Source organism: Nothobranchius furzeri, chromosome 11 (genome assembly GCF_043380555.1).
Source record: "Nothobranchius furzeri strain GRZ-AD chromosome 11, NfurGRZ-RIMD1, whole genome shotgun sequence".
NCBI lineage: Eukaryota > Metazoa > Chordata > Actinopteri > Cyprinodontiformes > Nothobranchiidae > Nothobranchius > Nothobranchius furzeri.
Window position 1 is genome coordinate 42,292,389 of NC_091751.1, and position 16,568 is coordinate 42,308,956.

A 16,568-nucleotide genomic window follows, 5' to 3' on the forward strand; every position below is an offset into this window, starting at 1 on the left:
CATAGAGCTAGTCCAGTGTTCCACGGCAGGACGAAAAACACGTTGCTCCTCCTGAATTTGAGGTTCAAAAATCCACAGGACCCTTCTCTCCAGAACCCCTGAATGGAACTTACCAGGCAGGCTTAGGAGTGTGATCCTCCTGTAGTTGGAACACACTCTGCGGTCCCCCTCTTTAAATTGAGGGACCACAACCCTGGTCTGCCAGTCCAGTGGAACTACCCCGATGTCCTCTGAATACTGCAGAGCCGTTTAAGTGTGCATGGTGGGGTCCGCAGAGAAGCTAATGAGTGTAATTTGTTGATTTATGCACCATTGTTGTGGCGCTGCTGCTGCTGTACTAAACTAAATATTAGAAAGTGAAATAACTGCCTTTAGAGCAGAATGCCACAACTTTCTTTATATGTCGTTAAGACGAGATCCATAACATGTTATAATAAGAAATGCTGTGGTCATTTAGATACCGGTCATATTTTTTTCCTCGCACTGACGGCAAAACGGTTCTGTAGGTTTGTTTTCAAAACCTGAAAATTATTGTTTTAATGAATTTTTTTTAAACCGTAAATACATATGTATATGAAAATGAATAGCTCACAATGAAACTAAAGCGTTGAAACTTTAGATTTCAACTACAGTGACATCATTTAAAGTAAAAATGAAATTTATTATCTGATGCATGAAAATAACTGTCAATCTACTCTTTCATACGATAAAGTTTATCTCTCGCCAAATAGAATATTTACTAAGAAATCACAATGTAACCATAGACACATTGCTTGGTGTGTGTGTGTGTGTGTGTGTGTGTGTGTGTGTGTGTGTGTGTGTGTGTGTGTGTGTGTGTGTGTGTGTGTGTGTGTGTGTGAGTGCGTGCGTGCGCATGCGTGCGTGCGTGCATGCGCTGTCTTCACGATCCCCAGTGAGTCGTGGTGGATGGCTGCTTATACTGAGCCAGGATCCTCTGGAGGTTTCTTCCTGTTAAAAGGGAGTTTTCCTCTCCACTGTCGCTACATGCTTGCTTAGTATGAGGATTGCTGTAAAATCATTGACACTAGTCAGTGACTTGATGCAATTTGCTGGGTTCCTTATATATGAAACATTTTTTCTGATCGACTTAATGAACTGACCTGGATTGGAATGTTTATGTGAAGTGCCTTGAGATGACTCTTGTCGTGATTTGGCGCTATATAAATAAAATTGAATTGAATATTGTGGCACCAAATAAACAAGATAAATCAATGAAGTTTGATTTAAACATGTTTTATTTGACAGTTGAGTCGACTGAGTTTTAATTCCTTTTCCTGTTAGGTCTGAAGAATAAATGGCACCTGGTGGTCGACCGACTCACGGTGCTCTTCCTCAAGTTCCTGGAGTATTTCCACAAACTCCAGCTGTTCATCTGGTGGTTACTGGAGATCCACATCATCAAGATTGTGTCGTGTTACATCATCATGGTCACCATCTACGAGGTACGACACCTTCAGCCTGATTGGCATTCATAATCCTCTTTATTTAAGGTGTCAGCGTTGACTTTTAGGATGTTTTAGGAGTCATTCAAGACGCTGAAATAAATCTAACCAAAAAACAAGTAAAGTAAAATGTTTTCAACAGCAATTCTGCAAAACAAGCTAGCATTAAACATTTTTTCATGCCCGTGAACAATGTTCTAACTATGTAATAACTATGTTGTGGAGATAAAATACAAACAAAAGAAGTAGTTAGCTAATTAAACACAAATAATTTTCTTTATTAAATCTCCGTGATTCTTAATGCGAGAATCAATTATTTGACTTTTAAAAATCTTTAACGTAATACAAAGACACGTTTTAGAATAGAATAGAATAGAATTCAACTTTATTGTCATTGCACATGTACAGGTAAAGGGCAACGAAATGCAGTTTGCATCCATCCAGAAAGTGCTTTAGCCGTGATGTAGATGTATTACAATATATTTTAGCAATAATATAGATGTGTAAGTATATTACAGAAATGGATCTATTACGTATGTTATAATGTACACGGTATGAAGTATGTTATGAATATTCTATAACTATAAGTATGTACAGGCTGTAGTTATTACAAGCAGTCCATGAGTTTAACGTGGGTCATATGTCAGGAGGCAGCGTTCAGGAGTCTGACAGCTGTGGGGAAGAAACTGTTCCGGTACCTGGTGGTCTTAGTCCGGAGGCTTCTGTAGCGCCTCCCAGAGGGCAGCAACAATTACTAATTGTTGCAGTGAAAAAGGCTAGTTCTGGTTTACAGGAGGAAGGGGAAGGAGAACGTCAGCGGAAAAAGGCTTAACACGATCGTTTTAGCACCTGTATTGTCTCTTGTGCAGGTGTCTTTGCTCAACTATGTGTTCCTGGCGACCTGGGCTTTTGCGCTGCCCTACAGCAAGTACCGACCCCTTGCCTCTATTGTTTGTACTGTCTGGACGTGTGTCATCATTGTATGCAAAATGCTTTACCAGCTGAAGTCAATAAGTCCCGCTCCGTACAACTGCACTATGGTAAACATCATTTTCACACCACACATCTCCTCCAGATCCTGATTCATGTATTTGATTGTGTGCATTGCACGAGACATGTTATAACTTTATTTTACTTGTTAAAACTTGCTTGTCATCAGAAGGGGAACAGATTTTTGTTTTTGTGCACAGGACAGCCGGTACGAACCGAAACAGAAAGAAGAGTTGGCTGGCTCTCTGCTGTACAGCGACAAAAAAGGCGATCCTGGTAACTGGGTGGGCCTGCGCAAGTCAACTGACCTGCTGGGATACCTCCGGGTAATTTATTTACCAAAGTCTGCAAAGCCACTTAACTCTGACTTACAAGTCATTCACGTGTGAACCAAGTAGTCTGTTTGAACGACTCATTTGTTTTTATTTGGTACATTTACAGAAAGATAACCGTAATGTGTTGATTTTGCACAAAAAACCATAGAAATCATCACAAAAAGTCAAACTGATTTGCTTTATTTGCATTTGAAATAAAAATTGAATGTTTTCAAGAAGATAATTTTATTTTTATTTCTATTTGTCCAAAATATAAATATTTTCTGTACTAAGCAACAACTGGGTAAACCTTTTGGGTGGTCTGAGTGTTCATGATATAAAACCAACATATGAGTGCATTTAGTTGCCTAACAAGTTAGGTTTGAATCCCTGTTGCAGTACAACCTGTTGATGCTGGCGCTGCTGGCCTTTGAGGTGACCATTTACCGACATCAAGAGTACTTCAGGCTGAGGAACAAACTGTTGCCTCCAGCTGCTAGGATCATCTTCCATGACATCACGCGGCAACACCTGGACATCGGCATCATCTGCTTCATCAAGTACTTCATCAACTACTTCTTCTATAAGTTTGGACTTGAGGTACAAAGTGTGATGAGATTCAAATGTGAAGGTTTGTCCAGGAAATTGGTGAAAAATTTCAACATTTTATTCGCCTTCAATGTTTCTCTCAGACTTGCTTGCTGCTGGTGGTGAACGTCATCGGCCAGCGCATGGACTTCTACGCCATGCTTCACGCCTTTGCCTTGATAGCGGTCATGTACAGACGTCGAAGGAAAGCCATCGCTGAGATCTGGTCAAAGTACTGCTTCTTCCTGGCCAGCATGCTGACGCTCCAGTACTTTATCTGCATCGGGATCCCGCCTGCTGCTTGTAAAGGTTTGTGTGTTTAAATGGGCCGCATTCCACTCCTGACTACAGCAAGTGATTCTGTTCTGACGTGAAAAAGTTAGGTGGATAAAATGTAAAAACTAAAATATGTTTTTATTTAAAGTAAAACATCACAATTTAAATGATAAAAACTAAAAAGGCTAGTTAAAAACTCCACATTTTAAAAGTTACAAGAAAAAGTAAAATGATAGAAAAATATTTTAATTATTGTTAATAAAAATCTTCACTTAACTTTAGGAAATGTTAAGTTTCCAGGTTTCTCCATGTTTGGCTTTTAAAAGGTTAATTCTGCTTCACCTTCATCTTTGTGTTACTTGTATCCAAGCTGAGACTTTCTTCCAGCTCTGGGCAGCTCCGTAAAGAAAGCAGACGTTTTAATGTTGTTTATCTGCACGCCTCATGATGATGTTTTAATTTCAGAATATCCCTGGAGGCTTCCAGGCTCCTATACAGACTCCAATGTGATCAAGTGGCTCTACATCCCAGATTTCCTAATGAGACCCAATCCAAACTTCCTTATTTGTGAGTCTAAATCATTAATAATATCAGTAGTTGATAGTAGTGGCCTGATTCCTGTGTTTTTCTAAGAAAAAAACCCTCATTGTTTAATATTGCAAGGTTGGTTTTTGCTATTTAAACACAGTTAAGTACATTTTTGATGTAATGGATTTAGAGATGTCATAAACCTGCAAAAAAGGAAAACATGCTCTAACAATGCAGTGACAATATCAGCTCAAAAGCATCACAGTTTACATCAACAATATTTGCATTACGTCATTTGTATAGAGATCTCATGTCCATTTTTTTTGCTTAAAATTTCCTATGCTGCAAGGGTGCTCTTCAACGTCAGATTCAAAAAGCTAATGTCAGCTGGCGCAAGCCTATAGAAATTAGCAGGTCTCAACAGAATATGGGACTGATTTGTTTTGAAATGTCACAAAACACTCAGAAAGTATGAATTAGACTTTTCCTGACATAGCCATCCTCTTTTGTTTGTCTTTGTCTTCATTTCTTCCCACTTATGCAAATAAATACCATGAGGTGATTAATATGGAAATGTTTTTACCAAAGCAGGAATTGCCTTTAAGTTCATGCATAATATCTTGTTTAAAGTAACACCAAAAAAGGTTTTTGCTTCTCCTTCCTACTGCTTGAAAACAAAATTACAACTGATGTAATGACTCTGCCACAGCCCACTGTAGCTAGTGCTAACAGTGAGCTAATGCTATCATGAGCCAATTGATAATAAATAAGCCACTGAGTAAAAAAATCTACACACTGCTGGACCAAATATATTATTACTTACAAGTCCAGTAACAACAAAGCCAGGTCATCATCAGTGTGGGTTTGTAGCCTCCTTTAGCTCCCTCAAACTAGTATAGCGCTCCGAATGTCACGTGACTCTCAGAGAGTAGACGCCATGTTGGCAGGCAACAAATTAAAACAAAATGAACGGGATCGGCTTGGATTTTACTTCGTCGGAGTTTACTTCACACTTAAAAACCGAAGAAATTGTTTTATATAGTTAGAAATTAAATAGACTAAACATCTCCGACCCTTACCGTGCCCCTGGGATACTTCTTAAAAAAAGCCAGAAGCTGTCAGAGCCGACTTCTTACCGGACCTGGCTGGGGAACCCCTTGGGATTCCCCCGGAGGAGCTGGCCCAAGTGGCTGGGGAGAGGGAAGTCTGGGCCTCTCGACGGCTACTGCCCCCGCAACCCGACTCCGGATAAGCGGATGAAAATGGATGGATGGATGGACAAATAACATAGATTTACATGTAAGTAGTTTAAATAGAGTGCTGTGCTGTTTGAATGTATAAACTGAACACCAAGAGAAATCACTAGTTTGATTTTTTTTTCTGTGAATAAAATAAATATGTCAGGCAGGAGCATCTCAGGATATGTCTGAGATCTATCTCGGTGAGAGAGATAATAGCAATCCAAAGTGCTTTTTATGTGTGATCTGACAATTGATCAACCATTGCTTGAAAATTAAATACAGCTTAGCCGGTTAATTACTGTGATCATAAGACACGTAAACGGCAGCTCGCAGAAATCCCAAGGCAACGTTTTGCGTGATGTTAACTTGTTGCTATGAGTAATAAGACAGAAAAAGCCAAGCCAAAATAAGTTTAGGAAGCCCACTAAGAATCGTAATAAAAGCATTTAAAATAAATACCATACACAATTGAGGAAACGTTGGTTTAAGTACCTGATATGAAGTGGTCGCTGCATAAGCAAAAACCTTTACTCTCAGGATCCCACAGTTTCATTTTAGCCCGGTCACTAGCGCGTTTTATTACAATGATCCAGTGTTTTATTACAATGATCCAACGTTTGCAGTGCTCCGGATCTTGGGCAATCCAGTAGATGGCTCATTCCTTATGTCGTCCACGTCTGTTCTGCATCCTGGAGCACAACAGGAATTTACCATATTTCCCGTTTGATTGGGTTTTCTGACAATAACAAATACCGTAAATCCTCTCATACAGGCCGGTATTCAATTAAAGGCCAGGTCTCCAATTTTGGCCGGCGTCGGAGTCAGCGGAGGTAAATAATGGCCGGTCTCTTATTGTGGCCGGATGGAATGTGGTAACAAGCAAGTACGAGCGTCCCAGCGGCAGGGTTATAGTCCCCAAATCAACCAGCAGGAGGCAGTAGAGGTTCACGCAGACCTTTATTAGGCTTTTTCTTCAACGATTTGTAACGCTACAGACACGATCCTCTATCACGCTCCTACCACACAGAGTCACGGTGTCAGTTAACCATGCTAATTCAACCCGCTCCACAGAACACACATCACCTTCCCTGTGGCTTACATAACACTCACACAACACGCAAATCAGCACATAGGAACTAGCAGAACGATAGGAAACACATATAACACAATACCCAGAATGCACCTGGCTTACAACCCCAGCCAGGTCATTACACTATCAAGTTCAAAGAGAACGCGCTGATTATGCTGCAGAACACTCTGGAGAGCAGCAGTAGGGGGTGTATGAACTACAGTAATCCCTCGTTTATCGCGGTAGATGCGTTCCAGACCTGGCCGCGATAGGTGAAAATCCGCGAAGTAGGGACTCCCAGCATGCCCCTCGCGGGGATTCCCTCCACGTCGCACCTACATCACAAACCGCGGCTATAAACGGAAGTCGCCTTTCCAGCTCACCACTCAGTCATCGTTTCTTCGGATTCATGATCAGAGTTTCCAACCTACCGATCAATCCAACGAACTATGAAAGCCCGGCATTTCCGTGTCACTTCGTTGACGCTCGAACGCTCGGGGGTTTCCTAGAGCAGCCGGCGTTTCACCGACGCTATCACTTCTGCGTCTGTGAAACCACGCTCCCTATTGAATTATCGTATGATCACATTCTCTTTTTGGGGGTAAAACTCAAGAAAAATGTTTTTACTTGGTTTTTTTAGTTTTATTTTATTACAAAAAGTGCATTTTATGATGAAATTGATGAGAAAAAAACAAGAATTTCTTGATATTTCGCATAGAGGGGGCAACGCGCTGTGCCAGACTGTAGGTACTGACGCGCGATCGTTCATGTCGGTTCATTTCCTTTAATGTTTTCTGTCTTTTATTTGCGCCTGATGCATTTCGCTGCATGCTGTGGAGCGGGGCGCTGCGCGCATCACCTTGTCCTCCGACGCACTGATCACTGATACGGCCGCCAAACAGCAAGCGCTCAGCTGTTTTTGCGGTCGGTAGATCTTTTAGAACTGCAGTTCAAAGGTAACTCATGAGGTGAATATATATGAACCCAGGTAGCAGTTTTTCGTTAGGATTGAGAGGAGATGCAGGAAGATAATAAACAGACAGGACAGAAAAATAGTCAAATAAAAACAAGTTAGTTTTTGTACCTGCTGTTGCAACAAACAGACACCATTGAAGGTCATCAGAAGTGAGGAACAGATAATGAAATAATTATTTTAATGTTTAGAGCAGCAGGAACTCCGAGAGGCTGCAGGCGCATCAGTGAGTTTGCGGCCGCTGCGCAGGGGGAGGGGGAGAGATGGCTGAAGCAGGAACTACTGTTGTTAAAAGAAATGTGTTTAACTTTGAAAATGTGGGCGCACTTTTAATTGTCAAAAACTCCAGCGAACCATTAGTTCATTTTGCTCAAATAGAAATAGAGGCCTGCCTCTAATACTGGCCCTCCTTCCAATAAAGGCCTGGAGCTTGATGAGCTTTAGTCAAATACAGGCCCTGGCCTGTATTAGAGGATTTACGGTAGTCCAGCTGCGGGCTTCTGCCTGCCACTATGGCGCCGTTTCGATTTGAACTGTTGCATGCCGGGAGAAGTGACGTCAACTCCCGGAGCTCTATAGGCCGCTGATGTTCACTCTGGTTTTGGTGATTTGCTTCACCTCCAAAGACATTACTCTCTTACTTTTACTTTCAGGCTCCCCCATGATGCAAACAAACAAACAAAACTAAAATTCTTCTTCTTGTGCTCTTTATTGACGATTGGTGAACTGAAAAAGTGAACTGTTAGCCATTAAAGTAGCTACCGGTACAGCAAACAGCTATTTGCTGTCATAAAGCAGGTAGTGACCTCCCATTAGCAGTTTCTGGTCGGCATAGAGCTACAGAGTGATTTCCCATATGAAATAGATCAAGTTTCAGGCTCAAGAACCACTGAAACCAGTTAAAAAGCAATAACAATAGTGTTAAAATCTCTTTTGTGTTGCTATAATTGTGTGCAAATCACACCAGCACAGAGAGCTTCTGATTGGTTGGAAGTTCATGATAAACTCCAAACTTCTATTTTGAGAGGATTTTGTGACATCGAAATGGGAAAACTCCTAAATTGCACCTTGACCTGAGTGTTTAAGCCTCTCAGCCATAAAACTAAGGATTTTCTACATTGCTAAGATGATTTTATTTCGTTATTCAAGTCTCTGCTCTCCTTCCAGACGACTTCATGCTGCTGCTCTGCGCCTCTCTTCAGAGGCAGATCTTTGATGATGAAAACAAGGCAGCAGTCCGCCTCATGGCCGGAGACAATGTAGAGATCTGCAGAGACCTGGACGCAGCCTCCTTTAGCGTTCACAACCCTGTACCTGACTTCATCCACTGCAGGTGAGCTCGCCGCTTCACTCACACGGCACAGTGCTCTAATTGGAAGTTAAACTCTCCTTATCGAGACCATATGCTGGAGCTGTGATTTCCAACATTTACATGTTTTTTTTTTTTTTGGTACTGACCTAAAAGAGTAATTCTAAAGTAATTTTGGTGCCTTTGCCTGGCGTGACCACCATTAGTATAGGAGAAAACACACTGAAATGGAAAGGAAGTGAAGTAGACACAGTAATTGGTGCCTAATGATATCAGAGGCCGACAATAAAGTCAAACTGTAATGTGCTCCACACAACTGGAGCTATTAAAGCTATTCACTTTAAGAATTGTGGTGTCGGCATGTATTTAAAGCGGTATGAAACAGTTTTATTAGTCAGATATTAACTTTTGAAGTTTTGTAGGCAGCAGCAGCGCTTTTTACTCAGAAATTTTTTTAAACAGGCACCAAGATCCCTCCACCTTCACGGCGATGTTATTTTATGTCAAGTTAAAGACCAAGTTCCCTCATTCTTTCAAAGAACACAGAGGCCTTTAGCATAAATGAATGCCTTTTAAGGTGAGGGAAATACTTGCTTTTGAACCTTGCGTTGATGCAGGCTCGGTCCTTGTTCACGTACTTGCTGCTGCACGACACATAGTACTGGAGTGTTCCACTAGAGGGCACAGTAGAGTACTCAGACCGGACAGCATCCTGGGTTTGTTGAGTATAACCAAAACAAACATGGAGTCAATAGAAGAGATTTTGAGATCACGGCAGAAAAAAAGGCAGCAGTGGTATTGTAGACGGTATGAAAGACCTCTAAACCACAGACTGAGTCACCATGGTGAATGTGTCTCACTCGTTTTGTTAACTCCACCTACTGGTTACTCATATATTGCAGCTTTCGAACGTGCAGCGTTAATTTTGGGGGATTTGCACAAATTATGCTTCAAATCAATGCAAGTTACGCAAGGCGATTTTATACACGTGATCATGTTGTTAAAGCACGTCTATTAAAGGCCTAAGGCAGCAAGATTTAGATTCCTATTTCCTGATGTTTGGACATCTCACCTCTGATTGGCTATCACAACACTACCACTGGCTCAGTTTGCAGTTTTGATGTTTTACCTCCACAAATAACACGTTTTAATTTTCTTTTGATAAAATATGTTTTTCCTCTCTAGAGTTCATACAAAACTGTGTTTCACTAAATTTTTCTAACAAACTGAATCTGAAGTTGAGACTTTTTACAACAAATGAGTAAAAAATTCCAAAAGAAAAAGCTCATGTATAGTATCATGCACTTGTAGGTCTGGAAATTAATAGATATAATAATCATAATGACTTATTGATTTATGAGCTGATTACGTCTTTATCGTTTTAGATAAATGGACCTCAGTTGTTGTTCTAAGGCGATGTTGCTAAGGAAGGTTACGGAGAATAAGAAAGCAAAGCTGAAACCTCTGGTTTCAGATCCAGAGCTACATTTACAGATGAATACCAGTGAAAAATGAAAATTTCGTTTGAAAAACATGGCTGAGCAGCGAGCGGCTGAGGAAGACGGCGAGAGCATCCTGACCTGTCCACAGCCATTGATTATGTGCTCTTCACATTCCACTGTTTTGATGCACAAAGTGGACAAGTCTTTTATTAACGCACTCTGTGTCCATCAACAAGCTCTTGTAGAGCGAGAAAAGGCTGCACAGCCCGTCTGCCCGTTCCTCGGCAGCTCTGCACTTATTCCATCGTTTCCCTCCAGGATCGAGTTACGGATACGGGTTATGGGGGGGGGGGGGGGGGGTGAAATCCATAATCCACAAAAACACTCTGTCCGTCACTCTGAGACTCAGGCGCTTTCGCCCTGTACTCTAACTCAATAAATAGCTTTTAAGTATGGAAAAGGTATTTTCTCCTTGTGATCAAGAAGGACACTCACTCAGCTGTTCCGGCCCATCAGCTGCGTCGGTCCGATCCAATCCCACTTCATCAGACCTGCTTCCTAAACGCATCCGCTGTTGTTGTGGTCCTGTTCCCATCAGATTAATGAGGGCTTTAATGTGCTAGTACACAGTGAAACAGGATGCATTCACATGCTTTTAGCATGTTACAAACACACATACGTGTCTGAGTGACATCATCAGGTTTCACATCAGTGCGTTTAAGTGCAGCGTCAGAAAACATGTAGACACGTTATTCTGGCCGAAGTCGAACTGAGCTGGACTAGTTCTAATAAAGCCGAGGTACCCAGAAAATGCAGTCATAAACCGAATTTAGCCAAATTTAGAAGCAGCCTTCTGATAACATCACCGCCACAAAGTAACACGTGTGACACCATCAAACAGTACAGTATGTACCAATAAGCTGCACTGTTGTCCATTCCTTCAACAACTGTGCATATCCAGCTTTTACTCCATCTGTTTCACTCCTGCCAGTGTTTATTTACTATTTGCATTGCTAGAGGTCGATGTTCTGACTATCCGTGCTTCCTCTCGGTCCCCTCGTTGAATATTCCTACCGCACCGTGTTACGACAGTTTGTTTAGTTGTTGAAGTTATAGTTGTGTTTAGTTAACACGCTTATTAAGCATGGTTTATTTTAAATAAGTGATATTACTCAAAAATACAGAACTGTAGTATAAAAATTAGCAAAAAATAGTTTTTGTCATGATTTATTTATGAAAAATACCTTGTTTGTCATTGTCATGGATTTTACCAATATATTTATCAATAACCCATTTCCTATAGTGAAGAGAAAAGGAGACAATGAGCAGACAAGTCAAACAGTTATAACTGTGGCAAGATGCTGAAGCAAATGCCCCGAACATCTGTTCACAGACTTTAGTTATAGTGAGGAAGAATTGAAAGGAGGAGTGAGGTCACTGTGTGAGAGAGGAAGTCAGTGTGTGTATGAATACAAGAATATATGTGTGTGTGTGTGTGTGTGTGTGTGTGTGTGTGTGTGTGTGTGTGTGTGTGATTGTGTGTGATTGTGTGTGTGTGTGTGTGTGTGTGTGTGAGAGAGAGAGAGGATGCAGAGAGGCATAGAGCAGTACATATTACATCCAGTTGGTCGAGTCCATGATCAAGAATTAATAAACATAAATTTTTCCATAACAGTCATGATTTTGTGAATGACTGTAAACAATGGGAGAAATTTCTTGTTTACAGTACAATGACGATATTTTACAAGCTAACTGTCAGGTAAACATACAACAAGCAGCAATAAAACAACTTCCAGAGGTAGCACGTCTCTTCATCTAAACAGCCTGTGACGTAGTAATCGGCCTGCACATTTCTCCAAAGTAGCACATATCGACGAGTACCACGGATAGTCTGAACACCAGAGAGGCCAGTATCCAGCAAGTTTTAGTGGTTTCTCTGCTCCAACACACTGTCTCAGTGGTTGAATCATATGTGCATCAGCTAAGCAGACTCTGTAGAAGCCTGTTAAATACCTGCTGATTGAAATCAGGTGTGTTGAAACAAAGTCAAAGCTAAAAGGTGCTGGATGCTACAGGCCAGCTGGAAGAATACCAACATGAAAGGGCACATTTCGCCACCTAGTGTAGCGGAGTGGAAACTCACTATTCAATAATCCAGTTTTCTAAGAAACATGTAAAACAGGCTAAAGGCTCTCAATTTTACCTTGAACATTGCCTAGCTCAACTTAGATGTGCATGTAAATGTACTAAAGGTGAATTTCAATTCAAGTTTATTTATATAGCGCCAAATCACGACAAGAGTCGTCTCAAGGCACTTCACATGGTAAACATTCCAATATAGGTCAGGGGTCTCATTTATCAAACATTGCGCAGAATCCTTACTAAAACCGTACTTAAGCTCAGCAAAAAAAATTTACTTCCGCCAAGTAGGTTTGTGATCTATCAAACATGGAGTACGCACAGCTGCATGCAGTCTCCGCCTCATAATCAGAAACTATCTAGAAAGGTTCTCAGCTGCTTTTTAGTCACATCCCGCCCTCACCATGCCAACTTACTGCCATAAATAGTCAATGCAAAGGGCCTTGTGGATCTCATGCATATACATAAGCCGGCTGTTGCAGCGCTTCGCCAATGACGATGGCGACCATAGATCAAGGCAAATCAAGGAAGCGCAATTTCACAGAAGCAGAAATTGAGGTACTTGTAGGTGAGGAGGAGAAATGAAAAGAAGTGGTTTTGCAAAACAAATAAGAGAAAATCCACGTAGTGGCACAGCGTTGCTGAAGCCGTCAATGTTGTGAATTCTTCAGAGAGATCTGTGGCGGATATTAAAAAAGTGGTCCAATCGGGATTCGATCCCCAGACTCCCGGGTGAAAGCTACGCGCGCTAACCAGTCACCCAAATGAAGATCTCCGTCATCCAAGTAGCCAGGGCGCATGATCATTCGGGTCAGTGACAGGACACACACTGTCACAGACACATGACATTCTGTCTCAATCTGTCCCCCGGCTGATATTCTGCATTCCGTATTCTGCGCTTCAGGCTGTGTGTGTGTGTGTGTGTGTGTGTGTGTGTGTACGCACGCACGCGCGCGCATGTCTGTGAGTGTGTGCGCATGTGTGCATGTGCGCGCATGTGTGGAGGGGGGGGGGGTCTTCTGTGTGAAAATGAAGCGGTACAAGTGATAATGCTGCAGGATTTCATAATTTTATCCTTCTCAGGAGCAGCACTGCAGGTGCTCTCCATGCCCAACATGTGCGTAAGCAAGGTCCTTAGTCAGCTTAAAGTTGCACACATTTTTCCGCTTCTTTCATAAATCCCAAAGTTTGCATGGAAAGTTGCTTACGCAGTTTTCCGACCCCATTTTGTGCATAAGCAAGCTTGATAAATGAGGCCCCAGTTCATTAAGCCAATCAGAAAAAAATGTCCTATATAAGGAACCCAGCAAATTGCATCAAGTCACTGACTAGTGTCAGTGACTTTACACCAGGGATGAGCGAGTACACCAGTATCTGTATCTGTTCAACCATCTAAATTATCTGTATCTGTACTCGGAGTGGGCGTGGCTTAACCCAGAAATGGGTGTGGTTTAACTGGAAGTGGGTGTGGTTTACATCAATGCATTATTTTAAGTCTGAAATTGATATGGATTGATCAGAAGTTGCTATCTGTATTGTTTATTTGAAAACTATTTACAGAGCAGCCTCAGAATTGAAATTAAATATTTTTTATCACAATAGTAAAGGAACTGTGGGCTTCCGGTGAAGATGGTAGGCTAGAAGACGTGTTTTCACTGTGCTCCCGCTCCCACCTGTATTTTTTACAGTGTTATGCATGCTACTGTCTATATTTTTATCTAAACTATTGACTGAGAGTTTTAGGAATACGCAACAGCCCTAATTACGCTTGTTGGATGACAAGTAATGTCGAAACAGATGAAGATACAGACTCGAAAGACGACGGCCGCCATGATGAACAGTGCTAGCCAAACTGACATGCTAGTAGCAGTGGAGGACCAGCCCTCGCCCCCGGTGGACACCGCAGCTCTCATCCGTGAGGTGATTAATAGCATCAGTGAGGTAATTGATCAAAAACTGTCTGCACTGTCCGGGACACTGGAGGAAATTTCGTCCTCGCTGGAAAGTGTCTCCAAGCGCGTCACACAGGCAGAGCAGAGAATCTCAGATGTGGAAGATGGGGTGAATGACCTTGTGGGATGACTGGTTGAAGCTGAGGGGAAGATTAAGATCATGGCAAAAAGCTTGGATGATTTAGAGAACTGCAGCAGGCACGACAACAGCCGCATTATTAATCTGAAATAAGGCGCGCAGGGTGAGAGTCCTGCTCGGTTTTTTGAAGCCTGGCTGCCTGCTACGCTTGGGCTGGGTAACAGCTCCACGGGTAAAGCCCGCATTAAAATTGACCGTGCTCACCGGGGCCTCAGCCTGCGGGGTACTTGCCCCAGGCCGGTGATTGTTAAGCTCCATAACTCCAGAGACAAACAGCGGATCATGGCAGCAGCGAGAGCGGCCCCAGAACTTCACTATGACGGACAGCGGATCTTTATACACCAGGACTTTTCCTACGCGATCCGTGAGAAACGACGGGGATTTAATGCTTCCTGCCGTGCTTTAATTGACAAGGGCATTCGCGTCAGAATGCGCTACCCAGCGACGCTCGTGTTGAATCATAATGGCACTGAGCATAAGTTTGATTCGCCTAAAGATGCACAAAGTTTCATCAATGCGCTGGATTAAAAGACAACTGATACTTGTTCCGTACAAACTGTGGCACTGTTGGATTTAACTTGGAACATGGCATGGGTTCAGCACGCCACAGGATGCGTAAGTCCAATATGTTTAATGCAGCCTGAGGGAAGAGAGACAGTTTAAAGGGAAAATAGAGGTTTGTTCATCTTTTGTTCCTAAAATGGCTTTAGGGCCAATATCTAGTATACAGTATTAATGGTTTACTTAGTCTTTAATTTTTTCTTTTTTCACAACTGACAGTAACCCGATCTTATTCAGGTTTGGGGAGCGGGGGTGGGGTTCTGTTTTGTTTTTCCCTGATGGAGTGAAACTTCTTTTGGCTACACTGGTCTTGTAATACCACCCAGTGGGTGGCTCTTTCATTCTTGATTTCCTTTTTTTTTTGTGTGTTTGTTTTTGTCTTGCTGTGTTTGTTCCTGGTTTGTGATATTTTGACGTTTATCCTAATTCCTACATTCGTATGCAATTGTGTGTGTAAAGGTTCCCTTACCATTCGTTTACAATGGTTTTGTTCATGTCAGCATGGCCAGTCCAGGTCATGGGTTAAATCTTTTACAGTGTGTTTATTATGATGGTTCTTTCTGTTTGCTTCGGGTTGACGATTTTTGTCCAATGACTGACAACTTATGCAATGAGTAACCTTAAAATTATCACCCTCAATGTCAAGGGAATTAACCACGGTATTAAGAGACACAAAATAGTTTCCTCACTCAAAAAAGATAGAGTGCAGATTGCATTACTGCAAGACACCCACCTCACAGATTCTGAACACTTAAAACTCAAGCGTGATTGGGTGGGACAAATTTATTCTTCTTCTTTTGACTCTAAAAGTAGAGGGGTTGCAATATTGATCCATAAAAATCTACCATTCACTCTAAATGCTATTGTAAGGGATATGGACGGACGATTTATTCTAATCACTGGGCTTTTATATGGGGAAAGAAATTCTATTGGGAAGTGTTTATGCACCAAATACTTTTGATAGATCGTTTTATTCAAACTTCCTCTGTGTGTCCGAATCACGTAATAATTGGTGGGGATCTTAACTGTGGTTTGAATCCTGAAACTGATTATAATCCACCAAAATCTCAACCACCTTCAAAGATGGCAAAGGCTACAATGGACTTCTGCTCAGATCTTGGTCTTTTTGATGCCTGGAGAGTTTGTAATCCGCATATGAAGGTCTTTACATTTTACTCACGCCCCCATTTTTCTTTTTCTAGAATTGATTACAAGTTTGTTTCTAGATCTGTCCTTGACTGAACTCGGGGTTGTTTGATCAACACATGCGCTCTCTCAGACCATTCATCAGTCTCAATGGAGTTCTTACCACCTTATTATGATCCTTTGTCTAGACACTGGCGGCTAAACCCAGCTCTCCTTAGTGACCCTGAATTTGTTAAATACTTAGAACATCAGTGGGAACTTTTTCTCTCTGCAAATGACTTACCAGGGGTTAGTGCTTCTACTCTATGGGAGGCGGATAAGGCATTTCTCAGGGGCTCTATTATCTCTTTCACCTCAGCGAAAAAGAAGAACAACTTAGCCAAACAATTAGTACTTGAATGCGATATTACTAACTTGGAGAGGGAGTTTAAGAAATCC

At 41.8% G+C, this 16,568-nt stretch overlaps 1 protein-coding gene across 9 annotated transcripts in view; it reads left to right on the top strand.

The window, feature by feature from the left end:
* LOC107383535 (piezo-type mechanosensitive ion channel component 2) overlaps positions 1-16,568 on the top strand; it is a 151,287-nt gene that overhangs the window by 90,475 nt on the left and 44,244 nt on the right. For all 9 annotated transcript variants that reach the window (XM_054746758.2, XM_054746779.2, XM_054746762.2 and 6 more), the window contains 7 exons: positions 1,303-1,463; positions 2,333-2,503; positions 2,654-2,779; positions 3,167-3,367; positions 3,460-3,664; positions 4,097-4,198; positions 8,610-8,775. In XM_054746758.2, coding sequence (XP_054602733.1) covers positions 1,303-1,463; positions 2,333-2,503; positions 2,654-2,779; positions 3,167-3,367; positions 3,460-3,664; positions 4,097-4,198; positions 8,610-8,775 — 1,132 coding nt within the window. The remainder of the gene's footprint in view (positions 1-1,302; positions 1,464-2,332; positions 2,504-2,653; positions 2,780-3,166; positions 3,368-3,459; positions 3,665-4,096; positions 4,199-8,609; positions 8,776-16,568) is intronic.